Source organism: Schistocerca serialis, chromosome 2 (genome assembly GCF_023864345.2).
Source record: "Schistocerca serialis cubense isolate TAMUIC-IGC-003099 chromosome 2, iqSchSeri2.2, whole genome shotgun sequence".
In the NCBI taxonomy this organism is placed as follows: domain Eukaryota; kingdom Metazoa; phylum Arthropoda; class Insecta; order Orthoptera; family Acrididae; genus Schistocerca; species Schistocerca serialis.
Window position 1 is genome coordinate 51,861,981 of NC_064639.1, and position 20,205 is coordinate 51,882,185.

The window sequence follows — 20,205 nt, forward strand, 5'->3', positions numbered from 1 at the left end:
TGTGCTTCGGCTCGTTGTTTTCCCCTACAGTAGCAGCTTAGTTACAGTGGAGAGATGGATTGCACAACACCGTATGTTCCTCGTAGAGATGTTCTGTAAAAATGCAGACTCTCTGACCACCACTCAGAGGAAGTTCCATCTCCAGTTCAACATTCCACGTAATGGTGCAATTCCACCTTGCAGTACCATTCTGCTATGAGTTAAGAAGTTTTGCAAGGCAGGTTCTGCACTGAAGAAAAAACTGAGAGGTAATGCAGTGATGGCTGTGTCACCTGAAAATGTTGAAGTTGTGCATCATGCAATTTGACAGAGCCACAACCAATCTATGAGACTACACACACAGTTATCAAATTCGTCCGTGTGATGCATTTTACACTGTCTAAATCTTCATCCCTAAACAATTGTGGTTGTTCAGGAGTTGAAGCCTCAAGATTTTGTGAGAAGGAGATGTTTTGCTGAAACAATGAAAGAGATGTTGGAGGAGAACCTGGAATTGTGATTTTAATGTCAGATGAGGCTCGTTTTTATCTAAGTGAAAGTGTTAATACACAAAACAGTTGTTATTGGTCTCCAGACAACCTTCAGCAACTGCACAAATACCCATTGTAACGGGGTTACACTGTGGGGTGGATTCAAGAAATTTGGTGTCATAGGGCCTTATTTTAGAAGAAACTGGGAGAGCCATCATCGTGAACTGGGAGTGATATTTCACTTCACATGATTTTCTCATCGCAGCTCCATCACCATGACATAAGGTGTTGAAATGTTTGGTTTCAGCAATATGGTGCAACAGCTCACACTTTCTGTAAGCGTGTTGGAAGAAAGGCGATTTTTTCCGGGGAAAGTCAATATCTGATGAGATATTGACTGGCTGCCCTGCTCTCCAGACTGTACTCTATTTGACTTTTCCTTGTGGGGCTTCCTCAAGAATGTAGTGTGCGTCTGTAAGTCATGTACTGTGCTTCAATTAAAGGATACCATCGAGTGACAGAGTCGTGCTATACCCTGTAAAATATCAGAGGGAGTGACAAACTATGCGCAGAGGGTCGACGAGTGTGCTGAAGAAGAGGGCTGGTACTTGAAGGACATTATCTTTCACAAATATTATACGAACGTGCAGTTTCTGTCAAAATTAACATATAAAATGTGAACTGTTATTCATTGTGTATCTTTTGAAATAAGATAAGTGCTATATCTTAAAATGTCACTGTGTCTTATAAATTCGAAAACTGTGACACAGCACTAACTCTCCCTGTAGATGAAGAATGATGCAATAGATATATACAGCCTGCAAAGAAGAAGGTGTAAATCATGTAATGTTCTGTGTAAGAAGTTGTCAACAGAAATTAGTACATAAATTCCTAAATTTGCTTGTGAAATTGAATTGTGAACTGTTAATTTGCTTGAGTACATTATGACTTCCCAGAGATGCAGAAGTTTAGAGATCAATCTATAATCCTTTAAGTTATACTCTGTTAGAATTAATAAATAATATAGGAAATTTTGTGTTTTATATACTACAAGAACAATTTAAACAATCGGAATGTCTGTTTTGAATTGGTTTACAATGCAAAAGAATGGAAAGTAGGAAGACGAAGAAGAAGAAGCTTTTATAAAACTAAAGCATTGTTATGATAACAGAATGTCCTAGGTGAAATACGCATAGTGCAAGGAGGTAATGTAACAATTAATCGAATAGTTGAGAAATGCTTAGTAGTCAATAGACACAAACAAGTCTGATGAATCCTTCTTCAGAGCTATAAAGTGCACTTAAACACCAATAATTATTCTTGCCAGGGCTGTGGGAGTAAGTGTTTGGGTGTCTGTGTGGTTGTGTGTGAATGCTAGTGCTTCAATGCTAGTGTGAATGCTAGTGCTTGAATGCTAGTGTGAATGCTGTTTTCTATTACGTGTTACTGTGCTCCACACATCAATCTGCTGTAGCCGAGTGGTTGCCTTTCCCTTGTTTTATGTATTGCTCCATCCAGAAATTTCCATTATTCTAATACATACATACCAGTGAATTCCTTCTGGGCCAAATTGTCCTGGCTGACTATATTGTTAATTTTCTATAAGGATTTTAATGTAAGCTATTCAAAAGCAACCTGTATGGACAGCATTTGAAAGAAAAGAGAGAGTGACAAGCTACCTAATACAGAAACAACTGTGCAGGTCTAAGAGACAAGCAAAACTAAAAAGACGGTAGCTTTATGACCTCTTAAAAATCCATGTGTGCATTTTCATAAGGATTTATATTAGAAACTAAGTAAAATAGTTGCTTGTCACAACTTTTGCTCAGAAATATATTGTGTGTCAGAAAACGATGTTCTCTATTGCCATAAGGTGCGTTACATAGAGTCGTCATGCTAGTCAACTTGAGTGAGGGTGAGTGAATGAGTGTAATTTTGTAGCTTCACTCTCACTGTGTTATAACATGTTTAGACTTTTTTTTTTTTTTTTTAAACATTTGCAAGGTTGCTGGTAACCTCATGTTGAATGTCCATAAACTCCAAACACACACACACACACACACACACACACACAAATCTTAAACACACACACACACACACACACAAATCTTAAACAATGTATTATTTCTACTTGACATTTTACAGACTATTGTCTGCAGACACTGAAGTGGTTAAGAATGAGATCACGACAATCCAAAAGTGTTGTTGTATGTTCTCAGCAGATTTATAAAAAAATCCTCATTTATTAGCCTGACTGAAAGTTTAGGTAGTAACTCATAACCATTTGTAATCCACATTTGCTCCATTCTCATCTCATTTGGAAACTCTCATCTCCAGCGATACATGGCACCACATCATTGTCACTTACAAGTTAGATTGTGATGAATTTTGTGGCCACCGGATACTGTATGTCTGTCCAACCCTTCAGTTACTTTTTGTAGCATACCAGTAAGCATTTATGGTTCTTCCGCATATATCCCACGGTCTAAGTAAGCCCATTAATTTCAAAGCTGTAGAAACTATATCCCGAACAGTGGTTAGATTTTGTGGAAGAAACTAACTTCAAGTTGAACATGTTCTATAATGCAGGGACAGTAGTTTCATACATATACACTGCTAGGTTTAAAAATGGTGTTAAGTTTTAAATTGAAAGGGATCATATGTATTTTACAAATATTTTGGCAGTTTCTGATAGTTTACAACTCAAAAGTGTGCATATGGTAATGTAATAATTGGTATTTGAGTCACATTTACGTGTATTAATGTATTGATTTCTTTTAAGGTCCATTCTTGCAATTGGATGCAGATTCAATAACAGAAAAGGTTGATGAAATGTGGCGTCTGCTGTACAAGTTAGCCAAAACATTATATGACTTACGTGGAGCTAAACGAGTGGCAGAGATGGTGCGAGCCAAAGTTGAAAAATTTAAACAATTTCTTCCCGTTCTTTCAACAATATGCAACAAAGGAATTCGAGAAAGACACTGGAAACAGGCAAGCATCATTTTCATTATTGTTCTAAAATGTTACAAAAATGTATGTTGATGTGAAGGAAAATTTTTCACTGAAATTGTGATATTGGGAATTTAAACTTACAGTTTACACTCTCAGTTATTTAACTAATCTTACATTTCATTTTCGAAATAGTGCTAATCATACCTTGTCATACCCAAATTTGAAGTCCACATGAAATGTGAAAACTCAGGCCATGAACTTGCACTCATCGCAAGAGTTCATTCACACACATGTGCAGTATTTTCCATGTTAGTTAACTGATAAAAGTAAAGTGAGTAGCTGCTTATTAGGGGAAAATATTGCAGCTGCATAGTATAAAAATGTTTTTCAAAATCACCATCATGAGACTACAATTATTACAATTACAAAAAGTTATGTCTTCATTCTTCAAATATAATTGTATGGTGATCCATCAAAATGGCTGTGACAGTATTATGAAAAGGATAATTACAGCACATGGTATGGTGGAAATGCTGAGTTGCAGTAGGCACAACAAAAAGACTGTTACACAAAAAGTCTACGAACAGCAGTGCGTGATGGGAGAAGCAACTGGGTGGGGGTAAGGAGAGAGGCTGGGGGCGGGAGAACGAGGGATAGCAGGGTAAGCAGGTAGGGGATGGTAAAGTGCTGCTGGGGGAGCGGGCAGGGACAAGGTGGAGGGAGCATAGGGCAGTTCGATGCAGAGAAGAAAAAAAGAGACTGGGCGCATAGGTGGAATAGAGGGCTGTTTAGTGCTCGAATGGGAACAGGAAAGCAGCTAGGTGGATAAGGACAATGACTAACAAAGGTTGAGGCTAGGAGGGTTATGGGAATGTAGGATATATTGCAGAGGGAGTTCCCATCTCCACAGTTCAGAAACACTGGTGTGACGGTGGGAAGGATTGAGATGGCACCAATTGTGAAGCGGTCATTGATATGAAGAATGTCATATTGGGTGGCATGCTTAGGAACAGAGTGGTCCAATTGATTTTTGGCCACAGTTTGTCGGTGGCCATTAATGCGGACAGACAGTTTTTTAGTTGTCAAGCCCACAGAGAATGCAGCACAGTGATTGTAGCTTACCTTGTAGATAACATGACTAGTTTCACAGATAGCCTTGCCTTTGATGGGATAGGCGATGTTTATGACCAGATTGGAGTAGATGGTGGTGGGAGAATGTATGGGACAGGTCTTGCCTCTAGGTCTGTTACAGCGATGTGTACAATGAGGCAAGGGATTGGGAGCAGGGGTTGTGTAGGGATGAACTAGGATATTGTGTAAGCACAGTGGGTGATGGAGGGCCATTATGGACAGAGGGGGAGGGGGGGGGGGATAATGGATAGAACGTTTTTCATTGCAGGGAACGAGGAGAGGTAGTCAAAACCCTGGCAGAGAATGTAATTCTGTTGCTCCAGCCCTGGGTGGTACTAAATAATGAGGGGAATGCTCCCCTGTGGCTGGATGGTGGGACTTTGGAAGGTATTGGGTGACTGGAAAGATAGGTCATAGGAGACCTATTTTTGTACAAAGTTGGAGGAGGGAAAGGGGGGAGTAATTACGATCTGTAAAGGCCTCAGTGAGACCAACAGTGTATTTTGAGAGGGACCATTCGTCACTGCAGATGCGACAGTCATGGGTGGCCAGATTGTATGGAAGGGACTTCTCGGTATGGAATAGCTGGCAGCTGTTGAAGTGGAGGTGCTGCTGGTGGTTGGTAAATTTGTTATGGACAGAGGTACTGATGTAGATATCCTTGAGGTGGGGAGGTCAACATCGAGGAAAGTGACTCTTTGGGGTGAGTAGTATCAAGTGAAGCGAATGGGGGAGAAGGCGTTGAGGCACTGGAGGAATGTGGATAGGGTGTATTCACCTTTGATCTAGATTACAAAGATGTTAACAGTGAATCTGAAGTTGGTGCAGGGTTTAGAATTCTGGCTTTTTAGGAAAGATTCCTCTAGATGGCCCATGAGTAGATTGGCCCAGGATGGTGGCATGTTGATGACCCCAGATTGTTTGAAGATAATGCCTTGGTTGTTGTTTTGGAATCTGTCGGGCACTGCGAAAGGTACTGTTCCCTAGCAGTAAGCCCATGGCATTGTTCTGTTAGTGTTAAGGAAGATGGCGTCAATAGTAATGATCAGGGCACTGTGTGGTAAAGGAACAGGAACTCTGGAAAGTCATTTATATATGAGGGTAGGTTGTGGGTAATAAGCTGAAGGTGTTGGTCTATGAGTGCAGAGATTCAGTCAGTTGGGGCACAGTAACCAGCCACAGTTGGACATCCTGGGTAGTTGAGTTTATGGACTTTAGGAAGCATGTAGAAGGTAGTGCAGGGAGTGGTAGAGATGAGGAGAGAGATGAACTTAAGTGAGACGTTCTGGGATGGGCCTAAGGATTTGAGGAGAGACTGGAGATCCTGCTGGATATCTGGAATGGAGTCCTTGTGGCAGTGTTTGTAGGTGGATGAATCTAACAGCTGGCGGGGTCCTTGCGGCAGGTAATACTCGTGGTTTAAGACAACAGTGTTGGAGCCTTTGTCAGCAGGTAGGATTAAAAAGTTGGAATCAGTTTTTAGTGGTGGATTGCAGTTCTTTCTGCGGATGTAAGGTTAGTTTGTATGTTGAGGGATTTGAGGAATGATGGTGAGGCGAGGTTAAGAAATTCTGGGAAGTTAACAGGGGGTGATTTGGGCATTGGGGGTGGAGCACGATGGGATGAAGAAGTAACTGAGTCAGGCAGGGTTTAACATTGGTCCTTGGTTAAGTCTGATGGCTAGGGTTGTTGGCAAAAAGTGTTTCTGCTGTGGGGACCGGGAGAAGGAGAGAAGGTCTTTAACAAGTCTGGTTAAATTTGGGAGTGGGGCAAATGGCGAGGCCTTTGGAAAGGAATGATATTTCTATGGGGCTAAGACTTTTGGAGGAAAGGTTTATGACTGTGTTTCGGGTCTGTTTAGGTTCTGGATTCTGTGTGGTGGTGGGAGGGAGTTTTGGAGGGTGGGGTAAATGTAGTAGGTCTGTGAGACAGGTTTTGTCAGGTATGAGGGGATGTAGGAGGAGTTTGGAGGTTTTTACACAAGTGGTGGACAGTAGTAGTCCAAGGTGGGAGCAGGAAGTGAGCAGGGTGGAGAGTTTCTTGAGGTGGCATTGTGCATGTTGCTCTAGTTCCTGGAGTGCAAGAGTTTCAGTGTGTGTTATGGGATCCAGGAATTTGGGATTGTGTAGTTGGAGAATTTTACAGATGGAGAGAAAGTATTGCAAGGAGGTTTGGGCTTGATTGACATTGTTTTGCAGGACCGTGTTTGTGAGGGATAAGGATTCGTGGAACCCAAACAGATGGAGGTCATTGTGGAAGGAAGGATGGCAGCCAGAGATGGCTAATTTGATGGTAAGGCCATTTGGGGGCCTTCCATGAAACAAGTAACAATGCAGGAACAATATGTGGAACTGGGTTCTGACTATGGATAAGGAAACTTTTTTGTGTTGACACAGATGGAAGGAGCAAGGATCCATGCTGCTATAAAAATGGCAGAAAATACGTAAATAACATAGACTCATGTCCAAAAAATTCACAAAAAAATGACCAAATATGTGAGAAAAATTATGAAAAGGGTGAAACGGATGAAATAGGGAAATCACAGGGAATACGCCGATCGTGAGAGGTGAAAACCAACTGAAATGGACGTGAAGTCACACAGAGATCAACTAAAAATATATAAATAAAAAAAGGTTTTGTTGTGAGTTGCAGGTTTGTGGGTGGATAAATGTGAAGAAGGGGGACCTCAGGTTTGATCGGATTAGATGAAATTAGTAGGTGCAAACTGGAATTGAGAGGAGGAGTGGGGGGGGGGGGGGGGGGAGACAGGTTGGTAGTGCACAGGAAAGACGCACAAAAATACAGGAGAGTGATGCAGGGAGAGCGATGAATTTGAAGGTATAGAACTAATGATATTGGCGAGAGTAATATGGGACATAAGATGCTGCATCAACAAGTATCATGGTCTTGTAGCCATCTGTTGTCTGAGACGAGACGGTTGATACATTGTGGCTTGTAAGTAGAGTGTGCAGTGCAGTTTGTAAGGCAACATGACAAACACAGGAAAGAAGAGAAAGAAGGATGGACATTGAGTATAGTATTGCATTAGCAAATAGTGACAAAGAAAAACAGCACTGGGTTATGATGGAAGAAAAGCCGTCAAGCAAAATCAAACAACGAAAAACCCAGGATGGACTGTAACAATATTTTCAAAAGGATAGTTGCTACTCACCATACAGCAGAGATGCTGACTTGAAGATAGACACAACAAAAAGACTGTCACACAATAAGCTTTCAACCAACAACGCCTTAACAAAGATGCTGTGACTTACCAACCGAGAAAGCGCTGGTAGATAGACACAATAAAAAACACACACACAAATTTCAAGCTTTCGCAACCCACAGTTGCTTCATCAGGAAAGAGGGAAGGAGAGGGAAAGACGAAAGGATGTGGGTTTTAAGGGAGAGGGTAAGGAGTCATTCCAATTGTTGGAGCAGAAAGACTTACCTTAGGGGGAAAAAGGGAGAGGTATACACTCGCACACACACACATATCCATCCACACATATACAGACACAGGCAGACATATGTAAAGGCCTTTACATATGTCTGCCTGTATCTGTATATGTGCGGATGGATATGTCTTTCCACTCCCGGGATTGGGATGACTCCTTACCCTCTCCCTTAAAATCCACATCCTTTCATCTTTCCCTCTTGTTCCCTCTTTCCTGATGAAGCAACCATGGGTTGCGAAAGCTTGCAATATGTGTGTGTGTTTTTTATTGTGTCTATCTACCAGCGCTTTCTCGTTTGGTAAGTCACAGCATCTTTGTTTTTTAATATATTTTTCCCATGTGGAATGTTTCTTTCTATTACACACACATAGAAATGCAACTCAAACACACAGTACCACAGTCTCTGGCAGGTGAAGCCAGACTACGAGCAGCAGTGCATGAGGGGTAAGCCATCCGGAGGGGGTGGGAGGGGGGGTGGGGGGGGGGGGGGGGGGGGGGGAGAAGGAAAGGCTGTGGCAAGGAGGGCGAGGGATAAGTGATGTTTGTGACTGGACTTGGGTAGGTGCTGAAGGGAGGGTATACGAGACAGGTCTTGCAGCTAGGTCTATTCCAGGGATATGAGCCCTGAAGCAAGGGACTGGGAGCAGGGGTTATGTAGAAATGAACGAAGATATTGCGTAGGTTCAGTGGGCGATGGAATACCATGGTGGAGGGGGGGGAGGGGGGGAGTAGAGAGTGTGCATAGGACATTTGTCACTGCAGGGCGTGGTAGGTGGTTGTCAAAACACAGGTGGAGAATGTAATTCAGTTGCTCCAAGTGTTGCTGGTTGTCGGTAGGTTTGATACGGACGGAGGTACTGATGTAGCCATCTTTGAGGTGAGGCGGAGATCAACTTTGAGGAAGGTATCTCATTAGGTTGAGTAGTACCAAGTGAGGTGAACGAGAGAGAAAGTGCTCAGGTGCTGGAAATGAGCACAGGGTGTCCTCAGCCTTGATCCAGATCACAAAGATGTCATCATTGAATCTGAACCAGGTGAGGAGTTTAGGGTTTTGGATGTGTAGGAAGGATTCCTCTGAATGGTCCATGAATAGGTTGCCATAAGATGGTGCCATGTGTGTGCCCGCATTGCACCCTGTATTTTTTTGTAGATAATGCCTTCAAAGGAGAAGTAACAGTATATGGCCACAATTGGGCATGCTTTGTGGTTGGGTTATGGACTATAGGAAGCGTGTAGAAAGTAGGAATGCAGGGAGTGGTAGGGGTGAGGAGAAAGATGGACTCTGGTAGAGGTTCTGGGATGGGCCTAAGGATTTTAGGGGAGAATGGAGGTCCTGCTGGATTTCTGGAATGGGGTTACTGTGACAGGGTTTGTAGATGGATGAATCTAACCTCTGAGAGGGTTCTTCTGCCAGTTAATGCATGTGGTTCAAGAGCACAGTGTTAGACCCTTTGTCAGCAGGTAGGATTATAAGGTTGGGATCAGTTTTTAGATGGTTAGATTAATTAATTAACTTCTAGAATGGTGATTGGGAATTACTTACAAGGTAAACTGACGTGTACTTATTGTGGTTGACAGATTGTGTGCAACAACTCAAGGTAACAGCATCAAACACCTCTAGTTCATCATCCAAACAACCTGCATGGTAATCACAAGATCTGCAAGTGTGGTTAAATCAATTAATAATCTACAAGAAGAAATAGGCAGATGTGTGACATATGGAAGTTTGAGTCAGTCCATGGAACATGTTCTGGTACTCTTAAGTGGCAAGACAACCACTCGTAGTAAGTGCCCAGTCTGGCACAAATTTTCATATGTCACTTTAGGTAGTACATATATACCATTACTGTTAAGTTCAATTTAGGAATATATTTCAATATTTTCTTTGCTATGCTTCCAGTAAAATTAGTGAATGTGGAACATAGGATACTTTTATGGAGTGTAATACCTATATTATCTAATGTACCAAATAAGTCACAACATTATCTGAAGGGAACACCATACGCACATTGTAATAAAGTGCCAAAAGAAATAAAACTGTTTTTCATTACAGAAAAAACTAATTTCCCTATTGTTGTTACAACTGGGCCACAAATGGCACTAATCTTCAACAGATTTGCTTCTAAATTAAAAATAATTAAATTTACAAACATATTTGTGTATTACAAAGTTGGGTGGAGTGTAAGAATGTGTGAATCATTATAATATTACCCTTAATTTTAATTCAAATGTGGCCAGGCAGATTGACTCTTGTTACTTGCTTTACTACTTCTACACCTGAAGAAAATAATCAGATGAAGTAATTATGAAGTTAACTGATATGCTGGCTCCTTGAAATTACATTATTTATAGACAGGGTAGGTTCTCAGACTCCTTCCTGTATGTCACTGAAAATTCATAGCCCCTTGTGAGAATTGTGAGACAGTAATTAATAGTGCTTGACGATCTCATGTATAGGAGCAGCTGGGGATCTCTGTCGGTCATCGGTAAATTGCTGGCATTATTTGCAACTTTACATAGAAGCTTTGTAAAGTGATCCAGTGCAATGTAGTTATCATTTAGTTCAACATTTCCTAGCTGGGCAGCAGATTACTTCAGTTATTGTTAAAAACGCCTCCCGATGTATCATAAGACTGTGATACAGATTTGTCAGCAATCACGAATCAATTGTTCGAAGGTCCTACAGATGTCTTGCACATATGTTGGAAATGCACCATCTTTAAAATGGAGCTTGTTTAAATATCTTTTCACCACTGTATTGTATCCTTGAGGAAAATTACAATCTCTTCTCTTCAGTACTTTTAACACATTTGTCACAATAGCAAAGGAAAATAATATTGTCTTTAATGGTATTGAAGATCTGTACACTTCTATTCTCGATCACATGCCGTAATGGAGTGTGCCTCTCTGCCGATCAGCTGATTGTGTTACTAAACAGTTATTAAATAAAACACCATATCCTAATACAGTCTCAGGAGCTGAGATATAACATCATTATATTCAACACAAAATTATTATGTGTCAAGGGAAGTGCCTACCAAAAAATCAATAGACAACAACAGAAATATATGTTTCTCATGCATGAATGGTGTGTTTATATTCTCTTGCTTTCAAAGAAGTAAGCTGAATTATACCCACATTAAAAGCATTTCTTCATAAAAGCATTTCTTCATCAATACGTTACAACTTACATCACTGAGTCAGTGAGATTTGACTGCTTTTACATATTTTATGATGATCAGTCATGTCACTTGATAATTTACTAATGCTTGGAACACAAAAAATATGATAACTATTTCATTAGTTAAACATGAAAGTAATTAAAAGTGAACTATTAATCTTTCAGCTGGCTTCCTCGGTGCGTGGCGGCAAAAGAAGTAGGTACGAGTAGGGGACGGGAATGTGATGGGGACTGGATGGTGGGCAGAAGATGAGAAAAGCAAAGCACAGATGGGGAAAGGACTGTGCTGCAGTACTAAGCAGAACAGGAGATGCATGTAGGTCTGGAGTGCTGACAGGGAAGACCCTGCGGGGGAGTTTACCACTGTAGCTACTGCAGTGAGAAAGCCCGGCTCTAAATCTTGAACTTCTGTTGATTTCATTGTATGTCATCTCTAAGGAATCCTCACTGTGTTTGTCAGTTAAGAATATGTTAAGAAATTGCAAGGTTGTGGTGGAGTGTAGTTATCATACCATCATGCTGCCATTGTTGTAATGTGTGATACGCACCTGTTCCCCAGCAAACAATGAAAGCCTTGTAGTACAAGGAGCATTCAGCAAGTAAAGCAACACTTTTTTTCTGAAACCAGGTTGGTTTTATTTAGGATTCCAGTACACCAGGTTATTCCCCCTCCATTCTGGCTACAATGTGACAGTCTTACACCACCTTACTGGGAGGGCCTGTATGCCCACACAGCACCACTCTATTGGTCAACATCAGAGCCAGTGTTTTGCTGCATCAATAACTCTCCATCACACATATTCCACTTCCCGTGCAGTGCATCCTTCATCGGACCAAACAGACGGAAGTCGGAAGAAGCAAGATATGGCTGTGGGATGGGTGATTAAGAACAGACCGATGAAGTTTTATGAGCTATTCTCGGGTGTTCAGACTTGTGTGACACCTTTAATTGTCATGGAGAAGGAAAAGTTTGTTTTCATTCTTGTGACAGTGAACGTGCTGAATTCTTTTCATCAGTTTGCTGAGTGTAGCACTGTACACTTCAGGGTTGATTGTTGCACCGTGAAGGAGGTCATCAAACAGAATAACCCTTTTAGAGTTCCAGAAGACCTCCCTATGACTTTACCAGTTGAGGGTGCTTCTTTGACGTTTTTCTTTAGAGGAAAGGTGACACGGTGCCATTCCACACATTGCCATTTGTTTTTGGTTCGAAGTGATCAACCAGTGTTTCACTGCGTGTGACAATGTTCAACAAAAAATTGCCACGATTAACCTAACAATGTGCAAGCAAGTCCACACAGATTGTCCTTTGTTGCAGTTAAAGGTCTTCTATTTGGTGGAAAGGAACCCAGTGAGGACTCAGTACCCCAACTGATGGACAAGTGTGTTAGCACTACGAACAGAGATGTACAGTTGAGCAGTGATATGTTTGACTGTGATCCATTGATCACCTCAAATGAGAGTGTCTGTATGTTCCAGCATTGCAATAGTTACAGCTCTGTGTGACTGGCTGGCACATGAGAGATTGGTCAGGTTAGCGTGACCTTGTTGTGATGATGATAGGCATTTTGTCCGAGAACTCACTAGGCGTATGTTCACTGCCAGGTTTCTATAGATATTCTGCAAGCACCTATGAGTATCTCTGATGCTCTGGTTTTCTGCCAAAAGAAACTCAATGACAGCTCTCTGCTTGTAATGTAACTCTGTTACAGATACCATTTCGAAGGCTACATATATCGTTGCCACCTATCAGAACTTTATGAAACTATAGAAGCCGCAGTGTGCGTATTCCGTGACGCCAGACAACAAATTACACATTTTAGCATTACTTACTGAATTCTCCTGGTAGCATAACTATACATCATTTCTGCTTTCAGTGGTTGGAAGTAGGGGACAATAAAATGGGAAATTGCAATTGAACACTCAGTATATGAACAGCACTCAATAAATGAGCAATGTAAGTTACTGTACATTTGAACAGTAAATTTAAAAAAAAAAAAAAAAAAAAAAAAAAAAAAAAAAAAAAAAAAAAAAAAAAAAAAAGAAGATTAGCTTGAATAAATTTTGCAGGATAGAATGGTGAATGAAAAAAAACCTATCTTAATGGTTTTTGCAGTTGTCTGAGGTATTGCTGTTGCTATACCAGTCATCTACTCCTATCAACAATGGTTCTATTGCCATTTAAAGACCATCTCCTCTTTGTGTGTATCTGTTTTAAAGTTTGTGCACATGACTTCCTGAATTCCTCCAGACGCTTTGAGCTGAATGACACAAATGTGAAGTATCATTTCTTTGAAAATTATTGTTCCCTTTCCTACCTCATTCTTGACAAAGGCCCAGATGATTTCAATGGTGTTGTATTTGCAGTATACCACAGGGAACCTCAGAAGTTTACTTTCCTTGTCTGCTGAGTTCAATATACTTTCCAAAAGATGGTCTTGTGACCTGAAGTATGGTGGTGCATGTGCCAGTAGGCTTGCATTAGTAAATTCCTCATATGATGTGACGTAAGCTTTCCATCCATTCAGTGATAGAATCTGTCCTCCGTTTCACATATGGATTTCATGATACTGGATTTATCATCATGTTGTATTGAACCAGCTGTCCTCCATTTCACGTATGGATTTTATGATACTGGATTTATCATCATGTTGTATTGAACCTGATCTAAAGATCCACTCCTGGATGGAATTTGAGTTGTTTCTTTCCAGGCATTCCACTCTCTAATACTTTGTTTGAGATATTCATTTACATTTTCTGGTGCATAAAACATATTTCTTTATGCTATCCATACCTTCTGGAATGATTTGCACCACACTAACTCTCATCAGTGTACTAAATAGTTTGTTTGTTGTTTGGCAAGGGTCTTATTTGCCTCAAGAACTCATTTCTTTTCCTACTTTTCTATAAGCACAAGTTTTTTGTTGAACTTTTATTATCTGAACCCAGTTTTCAAATAGTGTGCCATTGGGTTGTTACACTCATATCAGGAAAGTCTTTCACTTCAGTCTTCAACTTATTTTCATACAGCTGTTACTGTTGGAAATTGCTTTTCCACAGTGAAGTCATCAATTTCACTGTGTGAATTCTTCCAATACAAACTTCTGTTACCTTCCAGTGCTCTTTCTTTGTTGATAAAAGACATGAAGTGTCTCTATTCTCTCCAAAGTCACTTCACTGTACTTCTACTGATAGTACACGCCTGGATCAAAGGTGAGGACACCCTATTCACATTCCTCCAGAACCTCAACAGTTTCTCCTCCATTCACTTCACCTGGTACTCCTTAGCACAACAAGCTGCCTTCCTCAGTGTCGAAATCCACCTCACAGATGGTTATATCGGTACCTCCATCCTCGCAGAACCTACCGGCCACCAACACTACCTCCACTTGAACAGTTGCCACCCATTCCACACCAAGAAGTCTCTTCTGCACAGCCTAGTCATCTACAGTTGTCACATCTGAAGTGATGAGCAGCTCATTTCCAAATATACCGTGGGTCTCACCGAGGGTTTCACATATTGAGATTACCCTCCTGTCATATCCAGAAACAGATCTCTTGTGCTTTGTCTCTCAAGTCACCCATCATCTTCCACACACACCCACTGTCCAGACACAGAGGAGTTCCCTGTCATGACTAATTACCAACCAGGACTGGAGAAACTGAATCATATCCTCCTCCAGTGCTTGGAGTAATTCTCATTCAGCCCTGAAATGATAAGTATCCTACATGCCACCCCCCACCCCTCCTACATTGGTATCCTGCTTTCCACCCAAACTAAGCAATATCTTTATCCATTCCCATTCTACCTGTACTCCCAACCCCTGCCCCTTGACCCATATTCCTGTGAAAGAGCCAGATGCAATATCTTTCTCAGACACCATCCTCAAATTCTTTGTTTCCATAATAACCTTGGCCTCAATGTTTGCTACTTATTGTCCTCCACCTGTCTAACCTCTTCCCTACTCCCAATCCAGCCTCACACACGCAGGTATCCCCAATACTCACCCCTGCCGAGATTGTTTTTTTACTGCTGACAATTCTTAATGCCTGCAGATTACATTTGTGTGTGTTTTTCCACATCTGAAGAATGACTTTGTCCAGAAGTTTTACTTTTAAATGCAATTTAACTGTGCCTGTTTATCACTCAGTGCTTTTACTTATGCAGTGAGTAGCAAACTGTTGTGTTTCATATTAGTGTTATGACTTTGTGGAGGGGGTTAGTTGCTATTCACCATATAGAGGAGGCACTGAACTGCAGACAGGCACAATGAAAAAGACTGCTACGATAATGAGCTTTTAGACAGAGTCCTTCTTTTAAAGTACAAATCACACCCACCCACCCACACACATGCACACACACACACAAGAATAATTCACACGTGGATATCCATTGTCTCTGGGAGCTGGAGCCAAATTGAGACAGTGTCTGAGGTGAGCAACAATTTGCTCGGGTGAACAGTGGTGGTAAGGAGGAGGCTCAGCACAAGGAGAGCGAGGAATAGAAGAAGAGGAGTTGGGAAACGTGCTGAGATGCCTGTGGGAGCATTTAGGGATGTGGTGGGGATAGGATGCGGCTAGTACTAGGTGTAGTGTTGATAAATGTTGAAAGACTTTGCAGGGAGAGATTAAAGGAAGAGTAAAAGATTGGTGGGAGCATTGGTGGAATAGAAGGCACGCATAGTACCGGAGTGGGAGCAGCGAAGAGGAAAAAGTGAGCAGAAACAGGGACAAGCAAAAGTCAAGAACGAGAGTATTTTGGGAATGAATGATATGTTGTAGGGAGAGTTCCCATCAGTGCAAGTCAGAAAATCAGGTTTCGGTAGGAAGGATCCCAACAGCGTGGGTTGTGAAACAGTCGTTGAAGTGTAGCACACTGTGTTGAGCAGCATGTTCAGCAACTCGGTTGTCCAGATGATCCTTGTCCAAAACTTGATAGTTGGCTCATGCAGACAGACTGCTTCTATCATGCCCATGTAGAAAGTAGCACAGTTAAAGGCAAGTATTTTACATAAGTTCAATGGGCAACTGAATACCACTGTGGGAGGGGTGAAGAGGATAGTGGGGAGGATATTCCTCATTTCAGGGTGCAAAAAGAGACAGTCAAATCCCTGGTGGAGAATGTGATTTGGTTGCTCCAGTCCTGTGTGGCACTGAGTCACGAGACAACTCCTGCAATCCCCTCTGTCCTCAATCCACCTATCACCATCAGTGCTCTCCTTGCGGCACTACGTGTGCTGCCTATTCCACCAATGCCCCTACTAGTCTTTTCCCTTCTCTGCTTTGCCCCTCTCTTTCGCTTCCTGCTTCCCTTCCTGCCCCCCTCCTCCACCTCAGCATAGACACCCAATGCAGCAACTAGCAGCCCTACCTTGTCCCCAAAATGTCCCTACATACGCCCACATGAAGCACAGCAACTTCCACCACCTCTATCCTACTAATCCTTCCCCTCCCTACACATGCCACCCCTTGCCACCACCACCCACCCCAGCATATTGCTTCTCATGCCAGACACAGTTTTAGATGCTTCCATAGCATTCAGAGACAGTGGTCATGTGAGTGTGCTTGTGCTTATGTGAATGTGTGTGTGCTTTCCATTTTGGAAGAAGGAATTTGTCCAAAAGCTTAATATTTTAGCGGTCTTCCTCATCGTGCCTGCCTGCAATGCAATACCTACCCTTGATTGATGAGTAGGAGACTATCCTTCCCATATTGTTGTTATTCCATACAGAACATTTCATTGTTTTATTGTTTACAATTAATATTTAAGGTAACCACACCTTTTATGAATGTTAGCAGTTCATTGACAGTTGACCGACTGTTGTGACTCGCCAATCTTTCAAAGTGCTGCCGCGCAGTTACGCGCGTCCTCTACATGCGACGCTGTCTGCCAGCCGTGGAGCAGCAGCGCCACCTAAGTGGCCAGCCAGCCAGCGGCCGCTAGACTTGGACTCAGTTATGATTTGACTGTTAAAGTGTACACACGTCTTACTCTGTTTACTTGATCTGTGACTTTCATGTATTGCGTCTTCCTTGAAATATATTTGTTCAACTTGAAGTTATAACAATTGGCGATGAGGTAGTGATTTTTCTTTTACATCGTTGACCCACATGTTTCCGTGGCTACTTTAGAGCAACTATTGCAAGGCCTCATCGAACAGCAAATGCTTCTCACAAATGTGATTTGTGATTTCGTCGCAGCTTCAAACGCGGGGCGTCTCTAGTCGTTGTCTCTACCTACTTTTCCTCCTTACGACGAGACAGCAGAAGACTTGTCTGATTACGAAAAACGTCTTCGACAGCACTTCTTGGCATTTCATGTTGCGGACGAACAAACATGTAAGTCTCTATTCCTTTCATGGATTTCACTTCAAATGTATCGGTTGTTGTCACAATTGGCTCCTTTGAAAGATCCTGCGTCTTTGTCCTTTGCTGAAATGTGCTCACTTCTGTCCATCCATTTTCAAAAGCAAATGCATGTGGTAGCCTCTCGTGTTGCCTTTTATTGTTGTCAAAAACAACCGAATCAGTCCTATCGCGCTTGGGCTGCTGAACTTCACAGCCTCAGTAGAAAGCGTAAATTTCAGAATGAGATTTTCACTCTGCAGCGGAGTGTGCGCTGATATGAAACTTCCTGGCAGATTAAAACTGTGTGCCCGACCGAGACTTGAACTCGGGACCTTTGCCTTTCGCGGGCAAGTGCTCTACCATCTGAGCTACCGAAGAACGACTCACGCTCAGTACTCACAGCTTTACTTCTGCCAGTTATCTCGTCTCCTAACTTGCAAACTTTACAGATCCTCTCCTGCGAAACTTGCAGTTTGGAAGGTAGGAGACGAGATACTGACAGAAGTAAAGCTGTGAGTACCGGGCGTGAGTCGTGCTTCGGTAGCTCAGATGGTAGAGCACTTGCCTGCGAAAGGCAAAGGTCCCGAGTTCGAGTCTCGGTCGGGCACACAGTTTTAATCTGCTAGGAAGTTTCATATCAGCGCACACTCCGCTGCAGAGTGAAAATCTCATTCTGGAAACATCCCCCAGGCTGTGGCTAAGCCATGTCTCCACAATATCCTTTCTTTCAGGAGTGCTAGTTCTGCAAGCTTCGCAGGAAAGCTTCTGTAAAGTTTGGAAGGTAGGAGACGAGTTACTGGCAGAAGTAAAGCTGTGAGTACCGGGCGTGAGTCGTGCTTCGGTAGCTCATATGGTAGAGCACTTGCCCGCGAAAGGCAGAGGTCCCGAGTTCGAGTCTCGGTTGGGCACACAGTTTTAATCTGCCAGGAAGTTTCAAGTGTAAATTTGTTACTGAAGTTCACAAAGAATCATACGCTGATTCCATGGTATGGGATACTATTATCCGATCGGCGCCCGACAAAGAAGTTAGGCAACGTGCCCTTTAGGTGGCAAATCCGACTCTAGATGAAGTCCTATCCATCGCTCAGTCTTTTAAAATTTCTCATTCCGCTGGGGCATGGGGCTATGTTGACGAAGCGTGTGGTGTTTCCCCGCCGGCCAACGTGGCCGCAGTACGCTCCCAAGCGCAGCCTCGGCCTAACTGTAAACAAACCTCTAAGAAACTGCAGCAAAACCCACGGCAACTTCCTTCATGTCCACGGTGTTTTACGAAACATTCACGAGAAGATTGTCCTCAACATTGGGCCGTGTGACACAAATGCAAAATAAAGGGTCATGTGTCATCCGTTTGCAAATCCGAATGCATACATGATGTTCATGAACATGATGCTTATTCTGATTCTGTGTTGTCTGTCATTTGTACTTCTCCCTTTTCAGGGAAGTTATTCCTCACTGTCCAAATACTTGGTTGAGATGTACGCATGCAGGTGGATACTGGTTCTGCTGCCACTATCATCAATTCTCAGGCGTATCTTCAGTTGGGTTCTCCAATCCTGTCACCTGTCACTAGGCAATTACGGACTTACAGTAAACAGAAGATTTCTCTCTTGGGACAATTTGATGCTGAGGTATATTACAAATCTGTCATTCGGACTGTTCCCATATTTGTGGTCGACCATACTAATGCGGAGAATCTTTTTGGTTGCAATGCCTTTCGCGTTGTTGGGTTCTCCATAGATGACTCTGTCAATATCGTCTCTGATGCTATTCCTTATGCTCAACTGGATTCCTTGTTGACGACATTTTCGTCCCTTTTTTCTCCTGGGTTAGGCCATGCAAACGACTTTGAAGCGCATATCACGCTCAAACCCACTGCTCGGTCTAAGTTTTTTCGGGCTCGGCCCATTTCTGTGGCCCTTTGTGATCAGGTCAAACAGGAGCTGGATCGTCTCACTGCTTCAGGGGTCTTGCTTCCTGTCACTTCCAGTGAGTGGTCCTCTCCTGTCATTGTCGTTGCTAAGCGAAATGGTGATATTTGTCTCTGTGGTGATTTCAAAGCCACTGTAAATGCTCAATGCCTTATCGACACTTACCCTATGCCTCGACCTGAAGAGTTATTCACTAAACTTGCTGGAGGCCAGTATCTTTCTAAACTTGACCGGTCAGAAGCTTATCATCAACTTCCTCTTGACACTGCTTCCCGGCAGGTTGTGGTCCTTAACATGCCTTTCGGCCTCTATCAATACCAATGATTGCCATTCGGGGTTGCCAGCACCCCTGATCTCTTCCAGCGATTCTTGGAACAATTATTGCTCACTGTCCCTGGGTGTATAAATTACCAGGACAACATTCTTGTCATTGGCTTCACCACTGACGAACATCTTCAGAATCTCTGCACACTTTTTCATGTCTTACAGACTGCCAGCTTTAAGTGTAAACTTCAGATATCAAAATTTTTTCAGGCAAATATCATGTACTTGGGGTTTCAACTCTCTCGGGATGGTATTCGTCTGCTTCAGCAAACTGTCACTGTGATCAATGCCCTTCCTTGCCCTACATCTGTTAAGGAACTGCAGGCCTTCTTGGGGAAAATAGCATATTATCACAAGTTTTTACCATCTGCTGCTTCGGTGGCTCAGCCGTTGCATCGCCTGTTGCATAAAAA

General features: G+C 42.4%; 1 protein-coding gene across 1 annotated transcript in view; it reads left to right on the forward strand.

Annotated features, from left to right (window-relative positions):
• Nucleotides 1-20,205, forward strand: part of LOC126455722 (dynein axonemal heavy chain 3) — a 1,249,696-nt gene that overhangs the window by 255,177 nt on the left and 974,314 nt on the right. Inside the window, exon 18 of the mRNA XM_050091491.1 lies at nucleotides 3,253-3,464. Coding sequence (XP_049947448.1) covers nucleotides 3,253-3,464 — 212 coding nt within the window. The remainder of the gene's footprint in view (nucleotides 1-3,252; nucleotides 3,465-20,205) is intronic.